The following is a 20,833-nucleotide window of genomic DNA, read 5'->3' on the forward strand; positions in this document are numbered from 1 at the left end:
TGTCAGGGCATTGCTGAGACCTAAAGACATATTGGTTAGACCTTACTTGGTTATTTCAAAATGGTGCTCCAGTGTGAACAATGCATTCATTACCAAGTATTAGCGTCTTTTTACCAGAAGCAAGACCTGTAGTCATGCTCCCTGCCCACCTCAGGAACCTGTGGTTGCAGGTATGCATTGTGTTGTTCAGGTACAGTAGCACACAAATGGCTGATTGGTTGAGTTTGTGCGTGCAGTTTGATCACATGTATGGAAGACAGAGAGCTTTTGAACGCGTGGAGGTGGCATAGTTGTTTCTTTATGTGTGCATCTATAAATAGGCATTCATTCACACTGCTTTTGCATTTGCTGAAATGCAGTATGCTGCTGGGGTGCTGCCAGGGTTATTGAAATGAGTATCTTCATCAGAAAGGAATGCTGGTTTTCCATCGGGGCACCTTTTTATTGTCTCACATCATTGACAACGTACATTATTAATAGGATTTCCATCACCCAGCAAAGCATGGACCCAACGTTTTGTGGGTTGCAATTGAAGTCCCCAGGTATGATTTTCAGGGACAGTGACCTTGTCTGATAGCATCCTCCCTTGGCTGGGATCTCCATTGCCATGTGAAACATTCTCACTGGAAGAGGTAGGCAATGCATTAGGATTTGAAGGACTTCTTTCTCTTGGGGAGCTATGAGAAAAGTGTTGTGACCCATTTGGGAATGACATTGATTCTCAAGACCCACTATTCCCAGGGACAGCATAAAAGTTAACGATGTAATCAATGTACATAAATTCGAGTGACTGTGTGGAGTTTGCAAATTCGCTCCATGACTGTGTAGGTTTTGTCTGGGTGCTCCGGTTTCCTCCCACAGTCCAAAGACATGCAGGTTAGATGGGGACTGGTCATGCTAACCTGCCCCATAGTGTCCAGGCTAGGTGGATTAGCCATGGTAAACTTGGGGTTACGGTGGGGTGGAGGGAGTGGGATGCTCTTTACCTATACTGTAGGGATTTTATGAAAACGTTAACCAGGTTCATGTATTTAACAACAAGTACTATTTATTACAAATAAGTAAATTCTAATCACAAATGAACTATCAACAAATGACTGTATTAGTTAAAACTCTTAACCCCTTTTTAAAGCCTCAACAGACACAGACCAAAAAAAAGTGTAAGAGGCAAAAACAGTTCATTAGCATCCATCTATGGACTTAGATGAAGTATTCCTTCACCTTCCCAAGACTTTCTGAGACATGAACAGACGGGGAATAGAATGATATGAACCATGTACAGGCAGATGGGATTAATTGAGAATGGCATCATGGTCAGTGCAGACATGGTGGGCTGAAGGGCCTGATCCTGTCCCTCCTACTGTTCTATGTTGTATTCTCCAAACTCCTTCCTTCCAGAGTCTCATTTCCTTGCTGAAGATAGACAATCATTGTTTAGTTTCACAGTTGCTGGTTAGAGGCAGCACTTTTTGGCAAATGGTAGGAGAAAATAACTGACTACCTTCAGGCCCGAGATCGAGATAAAACTTTGCTTCTTCAAACCTGGAAAATCTTTTGCCACTGTATCATGCACCTCCACAAGGTTGCGCAGTTATCCAGAAACCAATCAGAGAGCTGTATCAGGCTGATAACATTTGGTGGCCACCACTGGGTCACAATTGTACAAACCAGTCCACTCGCTATTGCCAGCTTAATCCCACTCTACGCATACATCCCAGGGCCATCTGTCCTCCCCATCTGCTTGTAAAGCAGCAATGTGAATACAGAGCTCAACGAGGCCCAGTAACTTGTAACTTGTCCAGATAAAAAGATATTCTTTCATTATCTTGCAAAGATGAAGAAGACTTTTCACATCTGACAGAATGTAGAAGAGCTGGTGAACCTGACAGTAGAATATAGCTCAGCTCTGTGGTAAACAAAGCCAAGAAGACTGGACATGGGGTGGAAGGAATTAGGCAAAATGGAGGACAGAGGTCATGGTCTGAAATTGTTGAACTCAGTGTTGAGCCCTGAAGGCTGTAAAGTGCTTCAGCAGAAAATTAGATACTTTTCCTCCATCCTGGCTTCACTGGATCATTGCAGCAGGCCACCAACAGAAATATGAGCATGAGATCAGGATGGCCTTTTCAAAGAGCTAAAAATCAAACAACATCAGGTTATAATCCTACAGGTTTATTTGGAAGCACGAGCTTTCAGAGCGCTGCTCCTTCATCAGGTAACTAGTGAGGCAGAATCATAAGACACAGAATCTATAGCAAAAGATCACAGTGTCATGCAATTAAAATAATATATTGAACAAACCTAGACTGCTCAAAGTCTTTCATCTTTTAGAATGGGTTGCAGGTTTTAGTGCATTAATATGTAAATCCCACAACTTCTTCGAAGTTGCGTTTTCGAGATAACTTAAGGTTTTATAAAAAAAAGTGACATCTCAGCTCAGACAGTGTATTAAAGGTGTGAGGTTAGAGTCTGTCTGTATCCCACTCTTGAGTCAGACTAGTTCTGTTTCCAAAGTAGGAAATTATAAAGGGTTATATGGATTGACTGTCTGCATTGACTGCCTGCAGGTTGTGTGCTTTTTGAATAAAAATCGAAAGTGTCTGAAAATACAATTCTGCAAATGCAAATTCATTCCATAGATGTGTGTGTGTGCATGTAAGACAGAGAGAGTGTGAGCGTGAGTGCACATGAGAGTGTGTGCGTGTTTGTATGTGTGAGCTTGGTAGAGTGTCTGCTTGAGTGTGACAGGGTATAAGCCTGTGAGAGAGTGTGTGCGTGGATGTGAGTGTGGGGATGTATGTGTGTGTCTGAGAGAGAGCGTAAGTATGAGAGAGGGTCTATGTGAGAGTATGTAAGAGTGTGTATGTCTGCTTGTGTGTATATGTGAGTGTATAGTGTAGTGGGCATTCTTGCCTGCAGGGTATGATAGACTGCGTTGGCCGAGTCACATGAGTACCTGTCGTATACATGGTGGGTTGTGTCCCCATGTGTAGTGGGGGTATCCATGTCGACACTCTGACATGTCTTGCAGTGGTTGCCATGACAGGGCTGTACAGTGTTGTGGTTGATGTTGTCCTGAAGGCTGGGCAGTTTGCTGCGAATAATGGTCTGTTAAAGATTTGGCGGTTGTTTAAAGGTGAGAAGTGGAGGCACAGGGAAGGTCTTGGTGAGGTGCTCATCCTCATCGATAATGTGTTGCAGGCTGCAAAGAACATGGCGTAGTTTCTCCACTCCCAGGAAGTACTGGACAATGGAGTGCATTCTGTGTCTCTTTCCTGAGGGGGTCATTACAGTTTCCCACTGTGGCACATCGGAACTGGTGATCAATGAGTTGAGCATTGTACCCTGTTCTTATGAGGGCATCCTTCAACACCTTCAGGTGTATGTCACGTTCCTCCTTACCTGTACATATCCTGTGTATGTGTACGGCCTGTCCATAGGGGATGGCTGTTTTAATATGTTTAGGGTGGAAGCTGGAGAAGTGCAGCATCATGAGGTTATCTGTGGGTTTGCGGTAAAGTGAGGTGCTGAGGTGCCCTTCCTTGATGGAGATGCATGTGTCCAAGAATGAGACAGATCATAGAGTTATAGAGGTGTACAGCACGAAAACAGACCCTTCGGTCCAACTCGTCCATGCCGACCAGATATCCCAACCCATTCTGGATGTAGAAATTAAAGTAAAACAGAAGAAGGAGCATTCAGAATATAATTGAAAACTACTCAGAATTCAGAGCATACAGAGTTAAATTTAAAGGAAGGACATAAGAGGCGAAGGAGTACGATAGAGAAAATAGCTGGTAAAGTAAAAGGAACTCAAACATTTTTGAATAATAATATAAAATGGAAACAGTTGACTAAAGTTGACATCGAGTTTTCTTTAAACAAAGGGAGCTACAGAAGAATTGCTGGTGTTTACTTAATGCCATATGCAAATTGGAGATCACTTAATAATGAAGAAAACTAATTTGGATTCGGAATGAGAGATTATGAGAAAATAGGAAAAATTATTGAGTAGGCTAATGCATGCTAGGAGAGAGCTAGAGAAAAAACTTGATAAAACAGGAAGAATTTTAGGGTCTTTTTCAAGTAAATCTGTGAAAAAGTAATTATTAACAGTGAGGTGGAACCTCTTGAATGGTGAGAACTGACTTTTTATAGATGGTAATCCAGTAAAAAGAACATACAGAATTCATTGCATCAGGATCGTGACTAGAAAGGATATTGGAGAGGAAGGGAATTTCCAGGGAATTAAAAGCAATGATAGTTCTGAAGGATAAATAGGAAAATATTTAAATGTTAGTTAATTTACAGGGAAAACAAAGTTTGTCCCTCTTTCCACGTTTGCTCGAATCCTGAGGAAAGAAGTAAATTAAATGGATAGGTGTTAGAAGTAGGTCTGTGGTATATGAGGTGGTGCTAAACCCTCGACTGACATCAACAATATGTGTCCTAAGAGATTTTAACTCACAGTTCATTCTCTGCCCTGATCAAATCCAAACAAAATCTACGTACGGCACTTGAACTGCAGTGAATCCAGGCAGCTTTCCTCTGCCTTCTCAAGGGCAATTAGGGATGGACAATAGATGCTGGTCTAGCAAGACCCATATCTCATGAGTGAATTTAAAAAAAACTGTCGTGTATAACAATAATGCTGTTGTAATCTTTGAATTGACAAACTAATGTTTCACTTGAAAACAGTGAAAGGGAACAGTCTTTCTCCAGGGTGGAGGAACACAAATAGGTCATAAAGATGCATGTAATCAGAAAAAGATAGTGGTGTTCAGCAGATTACCCCCAGAAGAAATATGATTCCAGAGACATGGTTGAACCCTTTTATTTTCCAGAGCACCAATTCTATGAAGTGGTTTACATTTGGAAGAAATATGTAGGGTAGTCATCTGTTAGTGATATATTCACATTTATCAGTACTCTCATAACATTTGCTAAAGTTTTTTTAAAATTCTGCTTTTGAAGTTTCATTCAGGTATTTTTCTTTTTAAGCATCAGTACGTTTTCTTCAAATCTCCAGCTTGGTGAAATTCCTCTCTGTCATTCTAATTTTAGAGAGAGGCTTTTGTGTGGAATCTTGTTCTTCATTATTTCCAGGGAAGTGGGCTTTACTGACAAAGCCAGCAGTTGTTCCCAATCCCTAATTGTCCTTGAGCTGTGCACAGAACCACCTCAGAGGGCAGTTAATAGCCTCATTGCTGTGCGCTTGGAGTCACAAGTGGGCCAAATAGTTTCAATTCTCCTGACAAACCCGATGGGATTGTGCAACAATCAAGGTAGTTTCATGGTAACTATTACTAAGAGTAGCTTTTAACTGCAGATGTACTAGCTGTATTTAAATTCCATGGTGAATTTTGAACCATTTGCCCGAGCCTTCAGATTACTCATCCGGGGATATTACCACCGTATCCCAACAAGAAATTTATTTGAAATGGAAACTTTTATACCTTAACATTAAGCATCCCTCAACAGTAGAATTTTTGACCACTTTGTTCTTTTGGGGAAATAGAGATTATTAAAGAAAGTTGCTTTTCTTCAAAATTATCAATTTTGCTTTTTCTGTTTCTCTTTCGCCTGTGTTAATAATTTATCCAAAACATTTATAACTCAGAAGTATGCTGTCATTTGAACTAAGCTGATACCACAAACAGTTGCCCATTAAATGCTAACTTCATTAACGCTCTTGATGCTGGTGTGATACATGTTTCACTTGTTCCTAAGTATAGCTTTCAGACAACCAGTTATAAGATAAAATCAACAATCTGGGCTTCTTAAGATTAGCAACTAAAATGAGTAGAGGGAAACTTAAGTATGTGACTTGTTTTGCAGATTTTCTACACTATCTGACAAGTGATAGGTTGAACATATCTGCAGATTAATATGGCTCGACGCAGACTTGGGACTCTGAAGAGAAAATTCTACGCTACAAGTATCACAATCCTCTGCCTCTCCACGGTATTCTATAAGGTATGCTTTCGGAAAGGAAACCTATTGCTCAAAAAGAGATTTAACGGCACAGAGTCTGAGAGGCTCCAATATAACTCACTTCACTTCAGTGTACAGGATATACTGCGAGGGAAAGATGATGTAGATGGGCCAAGTCATGACTATCTCATCCAAGATTCATTTTGGACATCTATTGAGGCAAAACAGAAAGATCAAAATTCTTCTGGAATTATCTTGAAGAGCAGCATGGAAAAAGGGCTCAGCAAATCAGAAATCCAGTTTCAAGGAACAATCAATTCAAAGAATCTTCTGCACCCATCTGTAAGTGCCAGACATTTATCCAGAATTCAGCAACTAAAGGCAACAACAATAATTTTCAATGTAGCATCGAAACCCACAAAGAAAAAGCTCCTGCATAATAAGCAATGGAATTCATGGATGATTTGGAATGAAGACAGCACTTCAAACAATCTCAACCGACGTCTACAGAACGTCAAAAACAATTATGCCGCTATGAATAAATATGCTGTGAACTTCACCGGAACAAGAAATTTGAAGAAACTCAGCAGCAAAGAACTGTTATGTGAACTGAAACAGAGAGTCCAAGTAGCATCCATTGAATTTGGAGATGAGTCCTTCACAACCCCTGACTGGCAAAAATACATTCCAAACAAGAACCTTACCCAAGCACTTGGCCCATTCAATACTTGTGCTGTTGTGGCATCAGCTGGCTCTATCCTCCATTCGAGGCTTGGAGGTGAAATAGGTGAGTCTAACACAAATCCTCTGATTGTCAAGATTCACTGGTAATGCTTTGTGAATTTTTCTCTCTGACTAGAATAATAAATTGTGAAGACTGATTGATTGCCATTCTGTGAAGATAATATTTAACTTTGCACATCTGCAGATTAACAACTGTTTGACATTGTAGACAAAATGACTGTTTTTTAACAAAAATAGACAATGTTGGAGAAACTCAGATTCTCTTCCATTTGTATCTTTTTCTCGCTCATGAGTATTTAATGGGATGGGAAACCATAACACGATAACCCATTAATATTTTCAGATCAGTAATGATAAGGAAGATTTGAATTTGAAGCCAGAACTCCTCAGGTCAAACAGCATTCTGCAGCTTTACTGTCTAGGCTTGTCTTTGTGGGTTCAAGGTCCTACCAATGCTAGTGAATCCTAACACATTACTTTTGTGAATGAAAAGTGATTTGTAGTGGTACTCCACAGGGCTCAGGTCTCTGTGCCTTGTTGTTTCTGGTATTTATCAATGATCTAGACAAAAATGAGAGCCGCATGATTGGGACATTTGTAAATGACACAAAAGTTGGCTGAGTTGTTGATAGTGAAGAGGGTTGCTGTCAGTTACGTGATGATATCATTAGTTTTGATAAACCATGTCTGTCATGAGTGGGTGGAAACATGGCAATTGGAATTCAATCTGGAGAAGTCTGAAGTAATGCATTTGGGGAGGGTTAAAGAAGCAAGGGAATTTACAATAAGCAGGAGAGTATAGAGAAGTGAGGATGTGGGAAACTGAAGCAGAAACTGAAAGTGAGAGGATGTTTAATCCAGGTAACTGTGGGAGTCATTGGGTTCGTAATGTTTTTTGGTGGCCAGCCTGTTCCCAGAAATAGAAACAGATGTTGAGGAAGGGAAGGGAGGATTCAAAGATGAGCCAGGTGAAGGTGAGGGCAGGGTGGAAATTGGAATTGAAGTTGAGAAACTTTTCCAATTCCAGATGAAAGGGGGAGGCAGCACAAAATGAGGTACTGGAGAAAGAGTGTGGGTGAGGGCTGGAATAGGACTGGAACAAGGAGTGTTCCATGTACCCCACAAAGAGACAGGCAATAACTGGGGGCTATGTAGGTACCCATGGCCAACCCTTTGACCTGAAGAAAGTGAGAGAAGTTTTGAAAGGGAGGATGAGCTCGGCCTGGTGGAGAGGGTGGTGGTGGATGGGAACGGGCTGACCAGGAAGGTGTGGAAAGCCCTGAGACTATCCTGATGGGGGGAACCGGCGTGTAAAGGGATTACACAGAGTCCCGATAAGACGAAGTGAGTTCTATGGGACAGGAGCAGGCCAAATCATTGGGTCTGCCTGGACAGTCTTGTTTGTGGATTTTGGGGAGAATGTAGAAGCGAGCTTTATGGGGTTGGGAGACTGTCAGCTTGGAGGCTGTCACAGGGAGATCCCAGATGAGATGATGTTTCTGACACAATGGCCTGATGCTTGATGATGTGGTCATAGTCCAGGGGAAGATAGGAGGTGGAATCAGGGAGCTGCTTTCTCAAGGTAGATGTCAGTATATCATATTACAACAACCCCATCCTTGTCAACAGGTTTGATTACAAAGTCAGGATTGGATCTGGGAGCACAGAGTGCAATCAGTTCTTGTGGAGATGGGGTGGAATGAGTGAAGTGGGGAGAGAAATTAAGTCTACCAATTCAGTTCTTGTTGAATAGGTTGAGTACAGGTAAAAGGCCAGAGGGAGGGGTCCAGGTGGAAGGAGAGTGTTGGAGGCGGGTGAAGGCATCTGTGGAACAGGGAGAGGACTCCTGTCCAAAGAAATGGGCATGGAGGTGAAGACAAGTGAAGTAAAAATCAGTGTCTTCTCTAGCCCAAAATTCATGGAGGTAGGGACGCAGAGGGATCAATCTATGATTTTTGATGAGTTGCAGAACATGTAGCATCAGAGGGTGAAAGTTCAGAGGGATAATGAATAAACAACATGGGCTGGGGTTGGGACAAGGGATGGAGTCAAACTGAAGGGGAGTGGAGGAAGGTTCCAGAGGTGCGTGGGTATCAGTTGAGTTGTTGCAGCTGGTGTTCCTTAATGCCTGAAAGGAAGAGAAAAGGTTTCTTGTTAAAATGTGCAGTGAGTCAGAGGATGAAATGGAACAGCAGGGCAGGTACGTCGGTGCCAGCACGAGAGTGTGTGGGGTGGGAGGGGGTGTATGGGGGGAGAGAGAGAGACTACACTAGTTATATGGATTTGGTGTCACTCTCAGACTCTTTTGATCCCCTTATTAAAATATTAAATTTCAACAATATTAGCCACTAAAATAGCTGACCTCTTTATTAGATGCTGTTTGACTTGCACAATTTGTGCACTGTTTACCCTACCGATTTTTGCGAGCAAAATTAAGATCAAGCTGTATGAGATGTGGCTTTTCTGAACTTGTAAAATCATAAAATTTAATTTTCCAGTTTTCAGTGAAATCAGCTTGCTCCATACATTCTCTATTTGTTCTGTTTAAACTAGCTTAACTTTTGAGTCTCTCTCCCTCTTTATTAAAAAATGTCTAGGATGCTTTGTTTATATGTGATAGAGACAACAAGGCAAGGAAGCCATGCAGCAATGAGAGAAGTGATGATAAGAAAAGCACAGAGTGTACAAAGATATTTGATCTGGATGCCATCACAGATGTACGGCTGCAAGATAACAAAGACTGGAATCTGAATATTTTAGGGTACGTGATGTTTAGGCAAGATAGGAAGCTGGGAAAAAAAAAGGAGGGATAGCATAGTTAATTAAGGATGACATTTGCACAATAGAGAGAGAGCCTTAGTTCTGTAAAATCAGTTTGGGTCATGATGACAAAGAGTAAAGGTAGGAAGTTGCCTTTGAGAGTAGTATATAGGCCTGCTAACAGTCACCATGCATTAGGACAGGGTGTACAGGAAGAAATAATGATAAAGATCTGATGATAATCCTGAGTGATTTTAATCTACATATAGATTGGATAAATCAGATTGACAAAGGTAGTCTGGATGATGAGTCCCATGTGTGTTGACAGAATAGTTTTTTAGTGATCATGTTCTTGAGCTAACGAAAGAGTAGGTTATACTAGACCTGTTAATGTGCAACATGACAGGATTATTGGCTCATAGTAAAGGTGCCCCTCGGTAGCGGTGATCATAATATGATTAAAATATCACATTCAGGTATGTGGGACATAAGAATGGGTATGAGACTAATGTTTTAAACATAAGTAAGGACAATTATGAGAGCATGAAGATAGAGCTGGCTGAAGTAAACTAGGAAACTCAATTTAGAGATAGGGCAGTAGAGATAATAATGGGAAGTAGGGAAATGGCAGATGGAGTGAACAGATATTTTACATGTAAACAAACTGTAAGGGATTGATGTCCCAGTAATAATTGTAGACAAGGAGATGACAAAGAGGAAGGGATTTAAAATAATTACATTCACCAAGAAAAAGGTACAGAGAAAACTATTAGAATAATTGCTGATGTGGCCCCAGCTGCTGATGGACTTCATTCCAAGCTCTAAAAAGGAGTGACTATTGAAATAGTAAATGTACTGCTTTAATTTTCCAAAATTCCCTGAGTTTTGAAAAGGTCCCATCAAATTGGAAAAAAGCCATTGTGATTCCTTTATTCAAAGTGGGCAGGGGGTGCGTGAAGTTGAGGCAGTAATCAGGAAACTGTAGACCAGTTAGCCTCGCGTCTGTGTCATTGTTAAATGTTATACAGAGGAACCTCGATGATCCAAATACCAATTATCCGAAAATTGGATTATCCGAAGGACATCTCGAGGTCCTGACAGAAACATTACATCAATGACGTGTGCCCAACACTGATCGCAGTTTTTGTTCACACTGATTAAAAAGTGCTGCTGAGAACATTCCTGGACTGATGGGAGTGCAGGCTTTGTCTCTAAATGACTGACTTCTGACCCCCCCCGCCCACACTTTTCCTGGAGTTCTACACAGGCGTGTACCCTAAAACCCCCCTTCCCCAGATAATTTCTCTAACATTGTCCTGTACAGGGCAGAAGTGGAACCTGTCAAAACGTTACAGTAAAAAGGTGTTTGTGTGTGCACCCACGCGCGCTATTTGGAGACTCACATCCACCCCAAAGGCAGTAGCAGCAGCAGCAGTCTTGTTGCTGGTGTCCAGTCCATCTGCCCCAGAGAAGGGGCTGGGGCGTGCGGGGGTAGTGTTGGGGGCGGCTGGGAGTGGTGTTGGAGCGAGCGGGGGTTGATGTCGGGGGCACACGGGGTGGGGGGTGCAGGGTGGGGGGAGCGAGGGCTCATGCGCGCTGTGCTGCTGCTAGTCTCCTGAATGGGGACCAGACTTAATAGAATACTCTGAGCCCCAGAGCCGAAGCATTGAATCGATTTACCGAATAATCAATTATCGGAACGAAGTAGTACCCGCCCATCTCATTCGGATAATCAAGGTTCCCCTGTATTTCTTATATGGAAGAGGATATAGTGAGGCACTTAGAAAATCGCAGTGCCTTCATGCTGAGTCAATATAGTCTTGTGGAAAAGTAATCATGCTTGATTTACATGATGGAGTTTTCAAATATAGGTAGTTCTTCTATAACACGATGGTTGCGTTCTTGAGCAAACCCACATTATTGAAAAATTGCGCTTTAGAAACAGTGCTTAAAGTGTTGGTGATGTAATTGCGTGACAGCCAATACATGTTTTCAAAGTCTATGCTTTAGAAACCATATTCCCAATTCGTCAATCGTGTTAGAGTGAATTTGCTGTAACGGAGCATGCGTTTGAACAGAATGACCTGTAAATAACAAGTAATATGGAAGCCATGGATGTGCTGTGTTTAGAATTAGAGGGCATTTGACAAGGTGCCATATCACAAGTAACTGTGCAAGATACAAGTTTATGGTATTGGGTAACACAATAGTTTGGACAGCTCACAGGCTTTTGAGGAAAGTCTGGACAGGCTGGACCTATATACATTTACATTTAGATGAATAAGTGGTGTACTTATTTGGACGTATAAGGTCCTAAAAGGGCTTAACAGGGTTGGTGCAGAAATGATGTCTCCCCCTTGTGGGAGAGACTAAATCCTGGTGACATGGTTTACAAATAAGGAGTGTTCCATTTACCACAGGGATAAGGAAGAGGTTTTTCTCTCAGAGTATTGGCAGAGTTTGGAAGCATCTTTCCAAGACAGCAGTGGAGCCAGTTATCGAATATTTTTAAGTCAGACTCTTGACTCAGTCATCTGGCTTAGGCAAGAAATGTGGAGCTGAGGCCGCATTCAGAAGAACCTTAATGTCACTGAAGGGTTGAGCAGACTGAGGTCCTGAAAGATCTACTCCTGAACCTAATCTGTATGTTTGTGTACAACATTTGCTTTCTGGTCTGCAGTGTCTATTTGCTGGGATAAGATGTTTAATCAAAGAAAAGCTCTTTGGCTGAAAGACCATGTTTACATCCAATCAAGTGGCAAAAATGTAAAGGTTGGCTTGGTAGCACCATACACCATGGCATATATTGACACATTAAAATAGAAAGTATTGCAAATGAGCAAGTATACTGAGACATTAAAGTCTATTTTTATTCAGACAGAGAAAGTTGCTCACAATTTCCTGATGGATGACCCAAATTCTTTCCACCTTTGAAGCTGCCTAAAAATGGACAAAAAAAACCTTTCTATTTGCCAACTGGAGAAAAATTCCTTCTGGTTAATACTTCTATGAACAACTTGTGAGCATGGCAATGTATTGGTCTGGTTTTAGTATAATACCTTTATTTCATTACCTCATGGTTTTGTTCATTATAAGGAAATAACTCATGCCATTAATGTTTTGTTTTCATGCAAATTGACATCCAGTAAGAGTCAGGAATCCTTCCTAACTTGTGCAGGTGGAGCAGGAGTAGTTCTAGCCATTTGGACTCCGAGGCTAAAAGTGCTCCCAGCTGCAGTTCTCACCATGCTCAGATTACACCCCATTAGACATTGAGCACCATCACTGCCAAAGATTCTTCATTAAATCTCATGCATCCTGTCTAACCCGTGCTGTACACACTTCTAGACATTGTTTGACAGTGTGTTCAATGAAAAGAGATTCCAGCGGACAACTCACTTACTCCTAGTACATGTTACATTACAGTTATCTCATGATTGGGAAATGTTAGGTGGAATTCATTATTTGTGAATACATTTACCCGGTGGATCCAGACACAAGCTGAATATTTGATTTCACTGTAGTTGAAAGTTAGGCAGACTATAAATCCTTGCAACTGACATTGATTTAAATGCTGTACTCAAAATGCTGCCATATTCCATATTCAAAAGTAACCATTAGAGCTGAACCCTACTATCCTTTGCACCTTTCGATCTCCTGTTCTAGCCTTGTAATTTCATTTGTCAGATTAATTCTTGCTTTTTTTATAAACAAAATGATTTGTCTTGCTTTAGCTGTGTTTATTTGTGTCACATGGAAGTGTAGTTTTAGCAAGCAAAAAGATTGCTGAAAGTGCAGTGAATTTGATCACTGGGAGTGATAGCTAATGCAAGAGATTTGTTAGCATACGTAAGTTGGTGGTTTTAATACCCTTGGATATTTTACTGTCGTACTCTTGCTCATCACATTTGGGATGCTCTGCAACATGCCAAATCACTCCAGCTTGCGGGAGGACAGTTGACTAACAATTTAGTTGTGGTGACTTTAACAAACATGGGGCTAGTTCACATGAACAGCAACCTGCTGGAACGGACTCTTTGCCTAGTTCAGATTGTTTCTGATTTACATTCTGTAGACTTTCCACTATATTGATTAGATTAGATTTCCCACAGCATGGAAATATGTCCTCAGCCCAACAAGTCCACACCGACCCTCTGAAGAGTAACCCATCCACACCCATTCCCCATCCCTATATTTATCCCTAACTAATGCATCTAACGCTATGGGCAATTTAGCATGGCCAATTCACCTGACCTGCACATCTTTGGACTGTGGGAGGGAACCGGGGCACCTGGAGAGAACCCACGCAGACACGGGGAGAATGTGCAAACTCCACACAGACAGTCGCCTGAGGCAAGAATCGAACCCATGTCTCTGGCGCTGTGAGGCAGCAGTGCTAACCACTGAGCCACCGTGCCGCCCCTTTTGTGAAAAACAAACATTGATGGAGCAGCCCTTTAAAATTTTGACGACTTACTCGCATTTGCACAGTTCACCCTGCAAGTTGGCCTTTCCATGCCTTTAAGTACTTTCATTAATACGTTTATTTAAAGTCCTCAGTCTCTTTCAAAAACTGTTAGTCTGAAATGAATTAATTAACTCACTCTTATGCTGACAGCCTTAAAAAGATGCCTCAGGGTTTTCTCAGTACTAAACTTTTTTTTGCGACAGAGAAGAAGTTAAATGAAGAGCATCAGTCCTTTCTATGTTTTCATATGGCAAAAAAGAAAACAAACAATTTCTTTTCCACTGTGTTGGATGCTTCATTTCTCTTCACTATCGTTACCAATCATAGTCCCTTCAATCAATGAGTACTCCAGTGTTTTGGTGAGAAACATTTGCTGGGCAGTTTCTGAGGGATTCTTCTGATTGTCCTGAAGTTACACGAATCAATGGAAATCCCAAATAATGCCTGATAAACCAGGGTTTCTGCCAGCCAAAATATGTTAAGCAGCAGCAAGAATGCCCCACTACTGCTTGTAAAAGGGATCATCAACCTCTTTGGTATTGGTTGCTGATTGCCTTTCAGTCCCTGCCTGAGTTTGTGGAAATTCTGTCAGCTTTCAGCTGTAGGTTAAACTTAGTAATATTGTCAGGCAGTTGTGTTGCATGTGATAAGACTAGAAGATCACAAGACGTAAGAGCAAAACTACACCATTTGGCCCATCAAGCTCATTAAGTGAGATCATAACTGATCTGATAATCCGCAACTCTGCTGTCCTGCCTTATTCCCATAACCATTGATTTCCCGACTGATTAGAATCTATCTCAGCCTTATATATGCTTAATGACCCAGCATTGAGAGCTTTTTGCGTTAAAGAGTTCCACAAACACACTACCCTCAAATAGAAAAGAATCATTCTCATCTGTGTCTTAACTGGATAACTCCTTACTGTGAAATGATGCCTTCTAGTCCTAGACTGTCCCAGTAGGGGAAACAACCTTGCCATATGTACCCTTTCACACTGTCTAAGCATCTTATATTTTTCAATAAGGCCATCCCTTGATCTTACTTCTGACATGAAGTGTTCTCATCAGAGCATTGGCTCCTGCTCCTGATGCTGGATGTGTTATCTGCCTTGTCCTTCAGCTTGATAAGGAGATCCAACCAAGATTTCAGGGATCCCTTTTCTTACCTCAGCCCGACCAAGGAATAGTACCTCTCAACTTAAAGAAAGGTGTTCCAGCTAAGTCTGCTATTTGTAAACTTAGTCAAGCATCTTTTAACCAATGCTCAAAATATGCAGGGAGGGGACTTTTTATGGAGATGTATCTGCTTAGTTAGGAGCTCTGTTGTGTTGAGCTTCCTGCATGATAGAGAAAATCTAGTTCAGTCAGTCTCTGTGCTACCCTCTATTTCAATATGTGGCTGCAAACATGAGTGAGTGATAAGGTTTCATCATCTGTCTCTTCTTTCTCTTGCTTTCATGCTGTTGCATTACTGCTTTTAAAAATGGCTGTTGTAAAGAATAGACTTTCAATGATATAAGTGTGGAAACACAAAAGGGACATGCTTCCACCATCTGCAGCAAGGGAATCTGAGATACAGGAGAAATAGGATATGAGAAGGAGGATTCGATAGCAATGCACCTCCATCACACTCAATCCTTTCAGTCTTGCTGGTAGTTATAGCCTCAGTTATGGTTTCGCTAGTGATGTTGAGCATGGTTTCCTCAGAGGGGTTAGGGTCTCCAGGCTGGCTTGTCCCTACCGATTACCTACTTCCACCATCAGCTGTGTGGTTCCTTGTCCTGCAGTTTGTTTGGAGTGGAGGTTCTGGTTGTTGTGAGTAAAGCTGAGACTTGCAACAATGCCAAGTCTGTCAACGTGAGCAAACTGTGAAATTCAAGACATGATGAGCTGAAAATCTTGGTCAGTGAGTCCTGGGGGGTTGGGTGCATGACACAATATGTAAAGTGTCGTTGGCAGTAAGTGACATTTAAAGTAGCATTTTAACTGACCTTGACTACAAGAGGCCACTAAACCTTTGTTAGTATCACCATTAACCCTGATGGTTTTATGCTCCAAATGCTATTTGAGTTTTTCTGGAGAGGTTTCTGATCCTATGTGGATGGAGGAATTCTCACTTCCTCTCCATCTCCTGCACGGAGGCTTCTATTGCTGTCTGAGAGGCTTGGAGTCCAGCTTCTGCCATGCAGTGTCAGTTTAATTCCTAGAATCTGACACTAGGCGCTATGATTTCCAGCACCTACATGCTCCAGCCCAAAGAGTACCACCACTTTGAGAAGTGTCGGCTGATGGTCAGTGACACAAGCTAGCTGCAACTTGTGCTAGCCTGTCTAACATTTGTGTCTTCTACTCAAGCAATGAGCTACTTAGTATCATAGAAAGCGCTGGCTGCATGCTGGGATGTTAAGTAACTCATTGCTACTTGAGCAGTAACACTATGTGGGTCACAACAAATGAGCACGGCTGAGTGACACATGCCCATTAACGGGCTCTTTCTAATCTTTCCCCCAGAAGACCTTACGGCTCAAAGTAGGGTTGAAAGCCTAGAATTGAACAGTGTTAGTCCCCCATTTACTAATATATATTAAAATCAAGAATGTTACATTTCAAATCATTGGAGTAGATTTGTAATTTGCCACCTAGTTGATTACAATGAGAGGAAGAATTATTTTTTTAACTGATTGAGATATTAAAGAGTTAATTTACTTGGCTGACCTGCAAGAAATTGAATGCCCCAGGGGTAAGGTGGTGTGTTTTTGTCTTATAGGTGGAATGTGGGAAGTTTACACGGCCATTTCCTTGCCTTTCAGGGATGATTTACATTTTCATCCAGAAATCAAAAAGAACAATACAGTTGGAATTTGACTACTCCCCTATAAGTTACAAAAAACAATTTGCAACAAAATTGACCATTCAGTGATGATTTACATTTTCATCCAGAAATCAATAAGGATATTACAGTTGGAATTTGACTACTCCCCAATAGTTACAAAAAAAAATTTGCAACAGATTTCACCATTAAGGGATGATTTGCATTACATTGTTTCTGGAGGTGAGACGGTCACTGCATTGTATCTTGGGTGGCATGTGACTATGAGAGGATGGCTGGTGGTTGTCTTGTAGGCTGTACTAACTGATGTCGAGAGTTTTGTATAAAGGAAAGATCATTTCCTTTGTTCTGAGACAGCTTTTGCCACGACCCTGTAAGCTCTGCGAGGTGTGTGTCAAAGTCTCCTTCAGAAAACTTTTATTGTAGTGTGCTTAATAAATTTGGTTACTTGTTCACAGAAGTTGGTGTGTTGCAGTTGCATCGTGTGTAAACATCTCGAGAGTAAAAGAACCCAACACGGTGGTTGATGTGTAATGACAATTATACGCTGTGAGGCAAGCTGAAAATCGACCTCAGTTTTGTCACATGGATAAGTAACCTTCTCTCTCCAGAAATGCCACTCCTTTCAGAGTTACAGATTCAGGTACTCAGACTCATAACAAGCCAACCTGGTTGAAATATATTGACTAGCGTTCTCTGTGTGTTTTGTGACCCCGCTCTCCATCAGGTGATTCACTCTTTTGAACTCTCAGTAGGTGCAATTGGAGATTAGGAAACATGATCATAAAACACAGCACAAGCTTTTAGTGTTTGGAAAGCTTTCACACACTGTTCTTGCTTGGCTAACCAGAAGCAGGTGACTTAGTCATTCTTGAAATTGTTTGCTCAGAATCAATTTAAACTCACAGATATAAAATATTATCCAAATCCGTAGCTTGGGCCTTCTGGGAGTCAAAGCACGCAAGAAATATCAGGAAGAATATGCGTCCACTCGAAGGAGTAAATCAAAATTTTGCACTACTTCATATTAAAAGGAGGATTTTGCAATCTTCTTATAAAGCTTCTTCTACTGGATATGTAATATTAAGTATACCTTACTATAATGAGTATATCAGTCTTTTGATTCATGCAGGTTTGGACAAATTTAATTTTTTCAGCCCTGTGTCATTTTGAATTACTTAATTATAGTTGGCAAAGAAATGATTTAGGCATCTTGGTATGTTGGGGAACTGCAGGGATGGTATTCAAATAGATACAAGAGAGTAGTTTCTGGTGATCAGTTTTCATAAATGTCCAATATTACCCAGCTTGCAAGGTAAGAAATAAACATTAGACTTACTTTGCTTTCATGTAAGATATGCAAAATGTTTTTCAGGCATAGATAAATATTCTACACAGTGGGATTATCATCACCATCAATAGTATCCTGAATCTAAGATGATATGAACGTATAGATTTCCAGGAAAGTATTCTGTTGGCCACTAATTGTAGCAGAATATCAGACCTAACTACGTGCCCAATTCTTGGTCTTTCGAAGGAATGAGCTAAATCCAAATGCAACCAGATCATTTCTGGATGTAACCCATTCGCTCAGTTTACATGTAACAATGCAGCTGATTGAATATATCGAAATAGGTCATTCAAGGTAACAGCAGCCAAGGATTAACTGGACAGATATTTAGCAGGGAACGTTTGTTGAAAGACAACTGAAAGAGAGGTGAACAGATATTTACCAAATGAACTGTTCTTGTCTCTTCTACCATTCTTGCACATTCTGAACACTCCTCGATTTATACAGCTCTGTTATTGTTGGGAGTGCCCAATTTTCTAGGTACCAGAATTGCAGCACAAAGCTGGTGGGAGTCCTTATGTTTGTAAACCTTTTCCTGGATATTCCTTTAATTTGAATGAGCATATTGATTTACTTCTTATATCTTCCCACACCACTTTAGATAATACAGTGGTATTTTTCTTTAAAGTTTAGCACAGCGTTTGCCAGATATTTTTAATCACCTTATTTCCACTGCTGATTTCGGGCATCTTTATCTGCATGTCCTCATCTATCTGTCTATCTCATTTTCTCTCATTGATCCTTTCCTTCCTCATATTCTTTTCTTTCATTTCTTCTCTTTCTTCCTCTTAATTTCTTGTTCTCTCACTCTTATTCTCATGCTGTAGTGTCTGCCCCTTATTTACTGTTTATTTCTCACAGAAATCTTTCTTGCAGTCTGCCTTCACTTTTCCTTTAGGCCATCCTTTGTAAATTTAGATTGCTGTCCTGTGAAACGTTGGGACACTTTCATATCTTAATGGCACTAAGTAAAAGTTGTTGTCATTTCTTGGCTCTCTACATTTTTGCTTTTTTCCACGATGAATAATGGGGATTCGCATTTCCCTTATTGTCTCTCTCAAATGCACACAAGTATGGCAGTGGATTCTGAGGAATAAGGAATAAATGTCATCAAATCCTAAATAGCCCAACTCAGTGTTATTGGATTCCTGAAAGATAATTCAGGAATGTTGCAGCACACTTTGCATAGGAGGGAGAAATGCACTAACATGCTTATACCTTTGTGCTTTTGGTCAGTCTACCATGGGAAGCTCCCAAATAGATCTTTCACTCACACTGTGGAGGTTGGGACAACCCTTTTTAAGAACTTTCCAGTGCATTCACTTCTTGGAAAGCAAGATTATATATTGGATAATTATTGACGTTCAGCTCCAGCAATCTATGTAGGGCATGAATATATTCCCAAAACAGACAGAAGGTCAGCCTGCCAGGATTCACAGGAAGATGGGAGTAGGCCACAAATGATCTTCAGACTGCATTATAATCTAAACCTCTGACAATCCATTCAATCTCTTAGTTACAGAAACAATATATTCTAAAGATGCAATTTGTTTTGAAGGTGTGTACAGGCTGGATTATTGCTTGCTGAGATTTGGCCAATAATCGCACTCATAATGCTATGCCTTGTAATTTCTTTAATATTTCAATGCACATGTTATTAGATCAGCTGTAGCGTTGAATCATTTATTGAACTGCACACAACTTCACTCCTGATACATCCTTCCTGTGGATTGCACATTAATAATTCAGTGATCAAACGTCTAATCAGAAATAAACATTTGGAATCTACTTGTCACTTTCTCTTATTATCAGATGCCCATGACGCTGTTCTGAGGTTCAATGGGGCACCTACCATAGGATTTGAATCTGATGTGGGGAGACGCACAACAATTCGGATAGTTAATTCACAGGTAACATCAAACAAGGTTGACTGCAATGTGAAAGAATTCTAGGGTTCAACAGCAATGTGGTACGTTACAATTTTATTTTACACAATTACAAAAGATCCTCAATGGTCAGTGTCACCAGAATGACAGCTGCAAAAGAAAGTCACAAATGGATTGCCTAAAAAAGTGGCACCTGACTGCTGTGATGTGTCACATTACAGTGAGAAAGTGGCAGTTTATTTTCTGCAGCTGCTGGAATGGAGGGAGTGAGCACATATGAGGCAGATTCCCATAAGGAGGACACCTCTTCCTATAAGTTAACCTGTTGCTCCAGCTTATGCACCTCTTGGATGAGGGTTCATGAGTTGCATTGACAATGCTGTGGGATGAGCTGTGGCTTAGCCTCTCATTTGGAAGCATGGACAGAATAAATTGGCAGAAGATAATATACACTGGAGAATGGATATTTCAAGGCTCCTAACAAAATTTAACAGTGAGTCTAAAGTACTCCATGAAACTGCATGTGCAACTCCTTCCATAAAGAGGGAGTACTTCAGCATATGAACCACAAACATTCACTGAGGTGGTTCACCAGGAACTACTCAAGTTCTGTCCTTTCAGGCAATACTCGCATCCCATGAACCAACAAAACAAATCTTACAGATTCATTTAGAAGAGACAGGTTAAATCCTATGGGGTGCGTATCACTGAACCAATAGATGGAATGGTAAGAATGAGTTGTGGTGTATCTTCAGATGGCATTTCCACAGCTATGATGCTGGTATAATCCTCCAAGCCATGTAGGTGACCAAGCCAGACAAAAAAATGATAGAAAAGTAGTGATAATGACGAGATTAA

General features: G+C 40.9%; 1 protein-coding gene across 2 annotated transcripts in view; it reads left to right on the forward strand.

The window, feature by feature from the left end:
* The window catches only part of LOC122555809 (beta-galactoside alpha-2,6-sialyltransferase 1-like), an 87,063-nt gene that overhangs the window by 53,703 nt on the left and 12,527 nt on the right, over positions 1-20,833 (forward strand). For both annotated transcript variants that reach the window (XM_043701970.1, XM_043701971.1), the window contains 2 exons: positions 5,839-6,721; positions 19,902-19,999. In XM_043701970.1, the coding sequence (XP_043557905.1) occupies positions 5,890-6,721; positions 19,902-19,999 (930 nt within the window). In that variant the 5' untranslated portion in view covers positions 5,839-5,889. The remainder of the gene's footprint in view (positions 1-5,838; positions 6,722-19,901; positions 20,000-20,833) is intronic.

Source organism: Chiloscyllium plagiosum, chromosome 13 (genome assembly GCF_004010195.1).
Source record: "Chiloscyllium plagiosum isolate BGI_BamShark_2017 chromosome 13, ASM401019v2, whole genome shotgun sequence".
Classification (NCBI taxonomy): domain Eukaryota; kingdom Metazoa; phylum Chordata; class Chondrichthyes; order Orectolobiformes; family Hemiscylliidae; genus Chiloscyllium; species Chiloscyllium plagiosum.